The 12122-nt window shown below is 51.5% G+C and overlaps 1 protein-coding gene across 1 annotated transcript in view; it reads left to right on the top strand.

The window, feature by feature from the left end:
• Positions 1–12122, top strand: part of IGDCC3 (immunoglobulin superfamily DCC subclass member 3) — a gene marked incomplete at both ends in the record, with an annotated part of 40981 nt that overhangs the window by 22185 nt on the left and 6674 nt on the right. Inside the window, 2 exons of the mRNA XM_082649409.1 lie at positions 11353–11497; positions 11861–11991. Of these exons, the coding sequence (XP_082505535.1) occupies positions 11353–11497; positions 11861–11991 (276 nt within the window). The remainder of the gene's footprint in view (positions 1–11352; positions 11498–11860; positions 11992–12122) is intronic.

The following is a 12122-nucleotide window of genomic DNA, read 5'->3' as shown; positions in this document are numbered from 1 at the left end:
ACGGTGAGGTATCACTTCACACCGGTCAGAAGGGCCATCATCAAAAAATCTCAGGGAAGGCTTTTGAAACCCTCTACGGCGATTCCTAGGGCTTTAGGAGACCTCCGACAACTAGAAGACAGCAGTGGAGTTTCCCAAATAAGTCTACTTCCAAGAGTTGGTAGCCCTAACCAACCAAGAAGGTTCATGATCCTCCCATGGAATGTAGGCCTCCCTCTTCCCCCAAACTGATAAGGCTTCTTCTGGAGTGCTGTTGGGGTGGAGGATCTGCAGGCCTTAAACTATTGGGGTTCAGTGCTGAGCTGCCAGAGGTCCTGTAGAGCCATGAGAGGTGAATACAGCATCAGATCAAGGTTTGAGAATAGGAGAGGGTCCTTTCATGGGTGGAGAGCAACCATTTTACCTAGTGTTATCCTAGACTCTTAATGGTATGGACCTTCGAGATTCTCTTGTCTGTCCTCCTCCACTCCTCTGTTTTACAGATGAGAAATCCAAGGTTGGAATTGAAGAGTCACATAGAGAATCTGTGACAGAGCCAGGCATGATCCCAGGTCACCTCTCCATTACCTAATGCCTGCTATATTAGTCCCTACAAATCCTAATATATGGCTCTGGAAATTTGGGGGAAGTATCTGTTTTTGTTGAGTGGTCCTCATGGTCATGTGAAAGCAATTTACTTAATAGCTCCAGCCTGGGCCCCCTAACCAGACGCCCTTCCGGGAGGTGAGGGAGATCCGGTATCCTGACCAGAATGACGGAAGTTAAGGATGTTGTGGGCCCGGGCAGGTTTACATAAGGAAGATTGGTGACCTTGACACGGGCGGAGACATGCAGTCTATGGAGAGGGGCTCTGCTGGGCCTGGACATTTTCAAGTCTAAGGCAGAGAGAGATTCCCAAGTCGACTCCCTGACCCTGCACCCTTGGCTGGTGCCTGGAAGCACATGTGTCTCAAAGGCTACAACCTGATGAGACTTTATAACTTGTCCAACTCAACTCCCCCATTTTACAGAGGAGGAAACAGAGGCCCAGAGAGGGGCTTTGGCTTTATCAAGATCCAGTTATTAAAAGGACTGAGTCAGTCACAGCTACCCTTCCCTTTAGCACATCCACCTTCCATCTCCCCGCCCCCTACCCCCACTCACCCCATGGAAGCTGCTAGCATCTCACAATGCTTTGTCCTCCCCCTGCAAAACCAGGAAAATAAACTACTCTATTTTATAAGGGCCCAACAGGTGACAGGAGTAACCCTGCAGGCCCCATCCTTGCAGCTTGGTTTCCCGGTTTGCTGATCTGGAAATGCTCATGGAAGAGCTACCTGGAGACTAGCATCTGGGTTGTTTATTTACCTGTGTTAATAGAATTTAGGAAACGTGTGGGCTCAGTGACCACTAGTGGGCTAATAACACCATCTTATCATGGTGCTTATCTGCATTAGTCACGCGCTATGAAACCTACCTCAAACCCTGGGGGAGTTCAGCTAAAGTGAAGCCTGCTGTGTCACGGGTGTCTCTGAATGTGCGTAGGCATGGTACTTTTAAGGGTCTGGGATGTTGTGCGCCTCTGTGATTTTCTGTGCCAGTGCTTGCAGGTATGGTTAGTCATGTTTGAGCAGCATTTGAGTGTGTGTGTGTGTGTGTGTCTCACAGCTGTGATGCAGGGAAAGAGCACTGGATTTAGAGTTAGACCCACTCTAAGTTCAAATGCTTGCTTTAGCATCATTAAATGTTAACGTGTGATCATCATTAAATGGCTGTGTGACCTTGGGCAAGTTACTTAACCTCTCTGCACCTCAGAAAAGCTAGTAATCCCTACCTCTCAGGGTTATACTGATATAATATCTTACCTTTGCCCATCATGGCTTCTGCAGGTTTCTGTTTTTCAGGACCACATTACTATGATAGAACCTAAGACCCTGGCTCTGGTGCTTTCACCTTTCTGATATTTCTAGGAGCTTGGGTAGAAAACCTAAGGACAGGGCCTGTGGGATGAAGGGAATTTACTTCAGGAGTGCCAGAACATTCTCTCAGACACATCAGTAAGTATCTGTTGAATGAATGCTTAGAGTTAATTCAGTGGGTGTGCTGTGTAAATAGGACAGAGGACTGTATTTCCCAAACCAGGACACATCCTGTGACTCATTGCCTGATACGTGGGATGAAAATTAGGGCGAAATATTTGAAGTTGGGACTGCTTTTGAAAACCTAGCAGTGGGGGAGGTAGGGTGGTCACGTGGGGTGGGTGATACTCCTCCCCCTTTCCCCTCCCCTGAATGTGTAGGGTCCACACTGACAGCAGCAGGGCACACCCACCCAGTGGCACATCCAGTATGCCGCATCGGGCAGGCATACCACCTGTGTCCCACAGCACACTCTCCCCCAGGCACACTTCACTCCCTCCACGGTGGGCTGGAGGCAGGGGAGGGAAGGGGAGCACAAGACTTGATCGGAGGAAGAACCGGAGCCTCTGAATTGTGGGCTGAATAATTAAAAGTAGGGCTTTGAGAGGTTTTATTCTCCTTGGGTTGTAAAAGCCCAGCCCAGAGGCTGCGGAGAGCCCCAGATTGCCCCTCCTGCAGCTGTGCCTTGGGTCTTACCATCCGTTGGAATCGAAGATCAGACCATAAAGGTTCGATGCTCACCAGCCTACAGTGGGCCAACAGCTGGATGCAAGGACTTTCCCAAGCTGAGTCTGGCCCCCCACTGTCCCCCACCTCCCCCCACCCCATTTGTCAGAGGTGGCTGCCAGGAGGGAGGGGAGAGACGTGGATTTATGGCTGCTGACTTGAAAGACAAAGTTGCCTTTTGTGTTAGAATTGGGGTTGGGCGGGGAGTGGTGAGCTGGTGGTGGTGTGGGAGGGTGGGAGGGAGGGGCTGGGGTTCAGAGGCCCAAGGCAGGGGGTAAGGGGCTTGAAGAGGGAGACAAAAGGTTCCAGAGGCTTCTCAGAGCAGGGTCACCAGGCAAAGGCCCAGATGAATCAATCACCCCCAGCAAAGCTGAACAGGGCCTCTGAGCCATCGCAGTCTTCTGGGGATGTTTGTAAGCTCCAGACACGGTCCACCCACACCCATCCAACACCCAAACCCCACACAGTGCCTCCCTCCCGCCCCCCGCAAAAAACACCTACTCTTTGGATTCAGAACCTTAATTCAACTCTCAGACTTCCCTTTGGAGAGCCAGGGAAGTAAATACATGTCTTCTAAGTTCATACTTTCCTCACCTCCAAATGTCATCAGCCAATCAACGTAGGGGATCTTCCCTAACGGAGCCAAAGTCATGGGCAAGGTGGGGACCCAGATATTGGAGAGACTGGGACAGAGTGTTGGAGAGGCTAAGCCTGGCCCAGAGAACCCTGATGACAAAACCAATATCCCACCGGGACTGTGGCAAGTTGCCAGCCTCCCCAGGACTCAGGGTTCTCTGCCGTCACCTCTCTCCTTCCCATGCGCATTTAGAGAGGACATTTACAAGTGCTCTGCGGAGTTTAAAGAGCATGTGGACTTGGCTGGCCTCCTCGCCCTCCAGGAGTCACTCTGCCTGGTGGGTCTGGGTGGAGGCCAGAGTAGCCATCGGGTGCCTGAGTTCAGCAGGTGCTTTAACTACACCTTGGAGAGCCACATCCATCCCCCGGAATGAGCCTGGCCAATAAAGGCATGAGTTTATGGGCTTCATAAACATTTTACTAGAGAAATCAAGGCCTCAATTACCCAATGGCTTCTTCCAAGTGACAGCTCACCTACTGGGGCCTCTGTGAAGCCCCCAGGCAGAAGTGAAATACAAGCCAAGCTCTGGTTTATACCAGGCTGCCCCCTTCCCCCTGCACTGACCCTCTCACCATTCAGGCCTTGCAGATTCTGTCTTTACTCAGTTCTCCAGAGGGCTCTGCCACTAGCTCTCTGAGCTTTTGCCTCTCCATGGGAGTACGGCTATCCTATTGGAGTAGATGGCCACCCAACCCCAATCCTTCCATGCTCTTCCATAACCTCTCAGCACCTTTTAACTCAAGATTCTACTATTTTCCCTCAACAATCACTGGCAAGTATTTGCTATTTTTCAAGGACTGTGCCAAGCACTTTACAAATAAATCTCATTGATTCCCGCCAGTGCAGCAGCTCTAGCAACATGAGCTATTGTCATCCCAATTTTATAAGTGAGAGAGGTTCTGAGAGACTAACTTGTCCAAGGTCGCAGAGCTAAGAGTGGCGAAGGTGAGTCTTGTACCCAGTTCTGTCTGATTCCAGAGCCTGTACCATTAACCTCTTCACTGCATTGCTCCCTCAAAATGCTCTCAGCAAGTATTTCCCCACCGGCAGTAGAAATCGTGCTGTGTGAGGCCTTCTCTGCCATGCAGTGTGACAGCCTTAGGATGCGATCAAATGCGGGCCTTGTCAGCAGTCTCTGAGTCCATGTGGCCAGGAGAGGAGGGATCTGGTAGGGGCAAAGCTGGGCTAGTGATGAAGATGGAGAAGAAAGGGGGCTTTCTGGTGGGACGGCAAGAGAGAGGGAGCAAGACAGAAAGCAGCTGTGGGTCTGAGGCCTTGCCTTGGGTGTGGACCAGTGCTGTCCAAAAGGATTTTCTGTGATGATGGAAGTATTTTATTGGTGCTGTCCCATAAGGTAGCCTGTAGCCACTTGTGGCTGTTGAACACTTGAAAGGTAGCTAGGGAGCCAGAGGAACTGAATTTTTAATTTAATTTTAATTTAAGTGGCCACATGTAGCTAGTGGCTGTCATATTGGACAACACAAGGATGCTCACTACAGATGATGGCTGAAATCTGCTCCAGGTCCCCTGCTGGTGTAAGGCCCTTTGGGTTCATACCATCCCCAGGGTCTTCAGGCTTAAGGCATCTGAACATCATTTCACATCACAAGTGGCTGAAGGAATTAAGGGTGTTTCCCCTCAGAAGATGTTTCTCAGGGAACAACCCAGACCTCAAGTATTTGAAGATCTATTGTGTGAAGAACAAAATTGGTCGTGTCTTCTAGAGCAGGACTGTCCAACGGGAGTATAACGCAAAGCATGTAGGTAACTTTAAGTTTTCTAATAGTCACATTTACAAAAAAAGTAAAAAAAACAAGTGAAGTTAATTTTAATAATAAACTTTATTTTACTTAATATATACAAAATATTATCCCAACATATAATCATTATTTTAAAATTATTAATACTTTTTACATTTTTTGAACTGTCTTTAAAATCCAAAATATTATCATTTCAGCTTGTTAGCAATATTTTAAATTATTAACTATTATCAAAATTATTATTTTTCCAACTTTTAAAAAATATTTATTCATTCATTCATTTATTTTTGGCTGCATCGGGTCTTAGTTGCGGCACCAGGATCTTTCATTGCGGCTCACAGGCTCTTCCTTGCGGTGCGCAGACTTCTCTCTAGTTGTGGCATGTGGGCTCCAGAGTGCATGGGCTCTGTAGTTTGCGGCCTGTGGGCTCTCTAGTTGTGGTGCATGGGCTCAGTAGTTGCAGCGCACCGGCTCAGTTGCCCTGTGGCATGTGGGATCTTTGTTCCCTGACCAGGGATTGAACCTGTGTCCCCTGCATTGGAAGGTGGATTCTTAACCACTGGACCACCTGGGAAGTCCCTCCAACTTTTTAATTGTGGTAAAATACACATAACATAAAGTTTACTGTCTTAACCACTTTTTTTTGTCTTAACCATTTTTAAATGTGCAGTTCAGTGGCATTAAGTACCTTCATATTATTGTGCAAACCGTCACCACCATCCATCTCCAGAATTCTTTTCATCTCCCAAAAGTGAAACTCTATTCCCGTTAAACGGTAACTCCCTATTCCTCTCTCCCCACCAGCCTGTGGCAACCACCATTCTATTTTCTGTCTCTATGAATCTGCCTACTCTAGGTGCCTCATATAAATGGAATCATACAGTATTTGTCTTTCTGTGACTGACTTATTTCACTTAGCATAATGTCCATAAAGTTCATCCACACTGTAGCATGTGTCAGAATTTCCTTCCTTTTTTAAGGCTGAGTAATATTCCATTGTATGTATAAACACATTTTATTTATCCATTCACCTGTTGATGGACACTTGGACTGCTTTCACCTTTTAGCTATTGTGAATAAGGCTGCTATGAATGTGGCTGTACAAATATCTCTTCGAGACCCTTCATTCTTGTGGGTATATACCCAGAAGTGGAATTGCTGGATTGTATGGTGGTTTTATTTTTAAGTTTTTGAGGAACCTCCACACTGTTCTCCATAGTGGCTGCACCAATTTACATTCCCACCGACAGTGCACAAGGGTTCCAATTTCTCCACATGCTTGTCAACACTTGCTATTTTCTGTTGTTTTTTGTCATTGCTCTGGTAGTAGCCATCCCAATGGGTGTGATGTGGCCTCTCATTATGGTTTTGATTTGCATTTCCCCAGTGCTTAGTGTCTTTTTATTTTGTACTAAATCTTCGAAATCCAGTGTGTATTTTACACTTACAGCCCAACTCAATCTGGACTGGTCACATTTCAAGTGCTTAATAGCTGGCTACTTACTTTATTAAAAAATGAGATTCTCAAGGGGGAAGTTGGGGCATTGGGTGGAAGCATATGGGATTCAGCTGTGCCTCTGGTATAAGGAAAAACATTACAATCATCTGAGCTGCGTGAGGAGGAACCGGGCGTTCGGGGTGTCCCTGGTCCTTGGCAGGGATGGATACAAGGAAGGGGACTTTGGATGGCCTTTGGAAGAGTCTGCAGGTCGTGGTTATTCCTCTTGAATGGCGGTATGAGTGGGGGCAGTCGGTGCCTCAGACCTCCAGTGCCGCTGGCTTCTGCAAAGGCTGTGTTTTGAACTCTCCATCCCAGCAAGCCCACTGATCTCTTTGTCATCACACACCAGATAGGAGTCTGGCTGTAGCCAAAGGGTTGGAGGCTGGGCTTAGGGTATGCTGCCGGCTTCCTTCCCAGCACTCTGCCCCGACCCTTCCTGCCCCCCCCCCAGCGTCCCCTTGGAGCCTGTCTAATCAGATCCAGGCCTGACCTCGCCAGAGGTCGTGGACCAGGAGGAAAGTTCCCCTCCCCTCCCTGAGCCGCTCTAGATCTGGCTCTCAGGAGACTCCCCTCCCCTCGGGTGATTTATAGGGGTGTCCAGGAGCCATTTCCTGCTGGTTTCTGCTCCCTTCCAGCCCGGTGGGTTGCTGGGCTGTCTCTGTGAACCCTCTTTCCCCACGGCCTAGCTGTACCCCTGGCAGGGACAGGGAGCGGCTGGGAGATTCCTTCTCAGACTGTTTGAGGACAAAGGTGCTTTCTTCTTCTTTTCTCCATAATGACCCCCAAGCAGGCCTCTGTCCTCCCTGTCACTCTCTCTGGTCCTCACACAGGAGGGGCCTCCCAACACGACCCCCTCCCATAACCCAGCTTGAAGTGAGGAACCCGAAACGGCTCCTACCCGACCAACAGGTGTGAGCAGGAAGGTAAAGCATCGTTAGCCGCAAGCCACAGCACCACCTTCATGTCCACCAGTCCCATACACAGTGCTACCCACACTGGCCACAAATAGTGCCTCCACAGTGGCTCAGAACCAGCCTGCCAATGCAGGGGACACAGGTTCGAACCCTGGTCCGGGAAGATCCCACATGCTGCGGAGCAACTAAGCCCGTGCACCACAACTACTGAGCCTGCGCTCTAGAGCCCGTGAGCCACAACTACTGAGCCCGCATGCTACAACCGCTGAAGCCCGCGCACCTAGAGCCCGTGCTCTGCAGCAAGAGAAGCCACCGCAACGAGAAGCCCGCACACTGCAACAAAGAGTAGCCCCCGCTCGCCGCAACTAGAGAAAGCCTGTGTGCAGCAACGAAGACCCAACGCAGCCAAAAATAAATAAAATAAAAATTTAAAATAATAATAATAAAAAACTATTGACAAATAGTGCCTCCAGCCACTGTGCCCACCACTGTCAACCACACAGTGGCCTCCAGAATGACTTGCTCAGAGGTCAGCGTTTTCTGAGGTCCAGTCCTCAGCCCCACGTCCTCATGGTTGCCCAGGGACCCTCTCCCAGAGAGACACGATGAGGGACAGCTGGCTCCATGGCCTGCTCGTACAAGCCAGTGCAAAACAGACACGTAAACCAAACGTGTTTCCCCTCTGAGAGATCGGAGATCTAAGTGGCCCTGAGAAATTTTCTCCCCTGACTTCCTAAAGAAGTCAGCAGTGAACTCGGAGTGAGTGGACAAACTCGGAGTGAGCTCAGCTGAGTGTGGACAAAGGCCTGTACAGGAAGGCAGCAGGAGTCTGACGTGGGAGGCCCTGCAGAGTACCTGTTCACCCCTTCATCTGTGGAGGAAAGGACCAGCGCTCCTATTACGGGAGGCAGGGTTCCCAGAGATGGGCCATCATGTATACTTTAAGCTCTAGGCAACATCCCTTTAGCAACTAAGTTGTAGCAAAAGCAATAGAATACAAAGGTTAAAGAAAAAGAAACAGATCCAACATGGAGTCAGGTTTGTTCTTCCCTTTTATACCCTGACACTGCCTGCCCACGGTCTCACTGCAATCCCCCAGGACACCGAAGGGATATACAGGGCTGACCCAAGGGTTGAGTAGGGGTGGGAAGAAGGGGAGGGAAGAAGGAGCCTCAGATAAAGAGGACCACACCCTCCTATTGCACCCCCTCCCCCGGACCACACTGCCTAACCAGCTGGGCTCCGAGGGACGGGACAGAAAAACCTTCTCGGGGGCTCACTGTCGTCCCTGCAACTTGTCACACAGTGCCAACTCACAGCCAGTGAGAAGAGGCTGGCCCAGCCTGCAGTCTGCCCTGGGGTCACCTGTCCTTGGAGAGTGAAAAATTTGCTGGGGACACCCCAGCAGAGGGCTTGGGGCATGGAACTTCTGATTTGGGGCCAGTAGAGCCACCAACTGGGCCTGGGTCTCAGTTTCCCTTTCATAAAATGAATGTGTTGGCTTTACATGCGTGGTTTTCAAGCACTTTTAAAAGCAAAGCTACCCTTCAAATGAAATGTTTGGCAGAACTGCAGTTAAGTAAAGCTGATAGAGAGGTTTTGCAAGGTGCTGCTCTGATGGAGGGGAGATGTGAAGCCCTGGGTGGGGAGGGGCCCCAGCTGCATCCCAGGGGCCCCTGGGGACCCCTCGGACTCTGTTGTACAGTGTGAAGATGATCAGACTGGCTCCTTAACTACCACCCCTTCCTGCTCGAGCATTCCTCTGCAGCATCACATTCAACCCATGCTTCTTCATTGTTTAGTTTTAGGGGGAGAAAGAAGCTAGAGGCCAAACTTTCTCCATCCAGTGCGCCCTGATGAGAAGCAGCCCTTTCCCTTGCATCTCTCCTCAGGCCAGCTCCTAGCTCTAGGCGCCTCCAGGGAGCCCAGAATGGGGGCTAGAAACACAAAAGGATTCGGGTTCCTTAATGAGGAGGCATCTGTAGTCAGCAGAGCCATTAGTCCCCGCCCCAAGTCCCTGGGGGGCTGCAGGCTCCTCTCCAGCTGGAGTGAGGAGGGGGCAGGCAGCTCCCCAGCTCCTGAAGGGCAGGGCTGGGTGGGTGGGGCATAGACAGCTGACCCAGGAGCTGGGGTGCCCTCTCCGCTCGCTAGGCCTGCCTCCAGCCCTGCGCTCCTAGAGGTTGAGGCCTGGAAGCAGTAGAGGGGCCCTACCAGTGCCTCAGCCCCCTGCCCCAAACCTCTGGGCTGACCTGCAGGCCCTTGGCCAAACACAGCCTTTGGCCTGAGCCTGGGCAGGCTGACCTCACAGTGCTCCCTGGGGATCATCTCACTGAGCCTGATGGGGACACCAGCTGGGGCACTTGCCCCCATCTCCCGCCCCTAGGGCCCCAAGGTGCCCTTTGTAAGGACTATACCTACACAGGGTCATGTGTGATTGATTACCTACACAGAACCAGAATCACACACCAGCCACAGGAGCTGAGGGATACAACCACCGCCCCCCATTCACATCCAGCTTGGACACTCACACCACATACACAGAGGCAACCATGTCCTCCCAGCGAGCACAGCTCTGCACACACGTGCAAGGACGCGCTCACACCCATCAGCCATACTCCCAGGAGGCCCTGAAGGAGGAGGAGGCTGGGCTGGGGATTTTTATGCATGTTTATATTTAATGAACCACATGCAAATGAGATGGAGAATATGCCACAAAAGAGTCAGCCCCCAGAGACTCTGGGAAGAAGGGCACAAAGGCTCGGCCTTTCTGAGCTGCCCTGGAGTCCTGAACAGACCGGTGGATTGAGGGGGCCTGAGACGGGGTGTGCCCACCCGCACCAGGGAGTTAGGAGCAGGGACCAGGACAAGCTCCAGCGTCCCTGCTGCTGTGGGGAGAGGGAGGGCTTCTTCTGGGAGGGGACAACTGTCCCAGTTGATGGAGTGTTGGAGGGGAGGGGCTGCCTGCCTGGACAGATGGTGAGCCTCCTTCCCGCACTTGAAGCAAAGTGGATTTTAATGAAATCACAGCCCTGGTGCTGAAGCTGGGAACCCATGTGGGAGGGGCCCCTTCCCTGGGCTTTACAGGTTGGGGAGTAAGGATGAATGGGAGTGAGAGTGGGCAGGAACACTTCACCGGCCTAAAAGGGGGTGGGGGGCGTGCACCACGGCCCCTCCCATGATCAGAGCTCAAGCAGTTCAGATCCCCAAAAGGTGGGAAGGCAGCCCCTGAATATTTATGACACATTGAAATGTAGATTGGTAGGTCTGACTGTCTTCTAAGAGGCTTGTCACCTTGGATGGTACACCACCTTCTTGGGGTACATTGAGAAGCTGCAGAAGAACTGGGGATAAGGGGGTGATGATGAAAGGCAAAGAAAGCCACTGGGTGCTGGTAACCAGGCTCTAACGACCAGTGTCCCTGCTGGGTGACACTGGACTAATCGCTTCCCCTCTCTGTTTCCTATTCTGTAAAACGTACAGCATAATACTTAGCACTTGCATACCTTACAGGGAGTTTATAAAAATAAATCCGAAAGCCGCTGTAAAAGTGGGGAGCAGGCCGTGGGAGCAAGGCTTTTCTCTGACTAGGCTTCATGGGTCCGCAGCCCAAGATTTCCATGTTAGAGGTTTATCCAAGAATTTGTCCAGACCTTTCTCAAAGTGTCGCAGCCCGGCCTATACCATCCCTTAGGGGGAGATGTTTCCCACAGGTAGGAGGCAGGGTAAGTGCCGATGTACCCCCAGCAAGCTGTGCCCTGCACCTGCCAGCTCAGCTTGGGGGAAGACACCCTGCGCCCTGAGCCGGGTGAGCTCCAGGGCTCCAGGACACAGGCCCGAGGCCCCCCATGCCCTCTCCCATCCCCTCTGCACCTCAGCAGTGTGCCTTCCCCATACACATTTCCTTTTCTTTCTCCAGCCATGTCCGACTTCCACGTGCACCCTCAGGCCACCGTGGGTGAGGAGGGCGGTGTGGCCCGCTTCCAGTGCCAAATCCATGGGCTTCCCAAACCCCTGATCACCTGGGAGAAGAACAGAGTCCCCATTGATACAGACAATGAGAGGTGAGCCCCGGGTGGGGAAGGTGGAGGGATGACCAAGAGGCAGGCCAGCCCAGCGTCTGGGCCTTGAAGGAGGCCTGCCTGTGGCCTCCAGGGTGGTGTTTCTGCAACTTTGTTGAGACTGAGTATCTGTGTGGTTTGTGGGCCCAGATTCAACACTTGAATGCATGGGAAGATCTGTGTGTGATGGTTGTCAAGGCTGGAATCGCAGGTGCATCCACCTGTGAGAGTCCCGTAGTGTGTCTGTGATGACAAAAGTGACATTGGGGTAGTGGCCGGGTCCTGGGCTGTGTCCGTGATGCTGAGTCACCCTGTGGCCAGTGGTGCTTGTGCTTGCTTATGGCTGACCGTGCCCTCCCGCCACAGGTACACACTGCTGCCCAAGGGGGTCCTGCAGATCACAGGCCTTCAGGCTGAGGACAGCGGCGTCTTCCACTGTGTGGCCTCCAATGTCGCCAGTGTCCGGGTCAGCCATGGGGCCAGCCTCACTGTGTCAGGTGAGGGTCCTTGGCCCTGTCTCGTTCTTCTCCCCACCCTCCAATCAGTCCCTCTTCAACTGAGCCCCAGAGCCTGGACAGCCAAGTGCATACAGAGCACCCTGTGAGCACAAAGTTCTGTGCTCTTCAGG

The sequence above is a fragment of the Grampus griseus genome (assembly GCF_964374135.1).
Source record: "Grampus griseus genome assembly, chromosome: 2".
Classification (NCBI taxonomy): domain Eukaryota; kingdom Metazoa; phylum Chordata; class Mammalia; order Artiodactyla; family Delphinidae; genus Grampus; species Grampus griseus.
The sequence above is the reverse complement of the archived record's forward strand: the minus strand, read 5'-3'. Positions and strand labels throughout refer to the sequence as shown.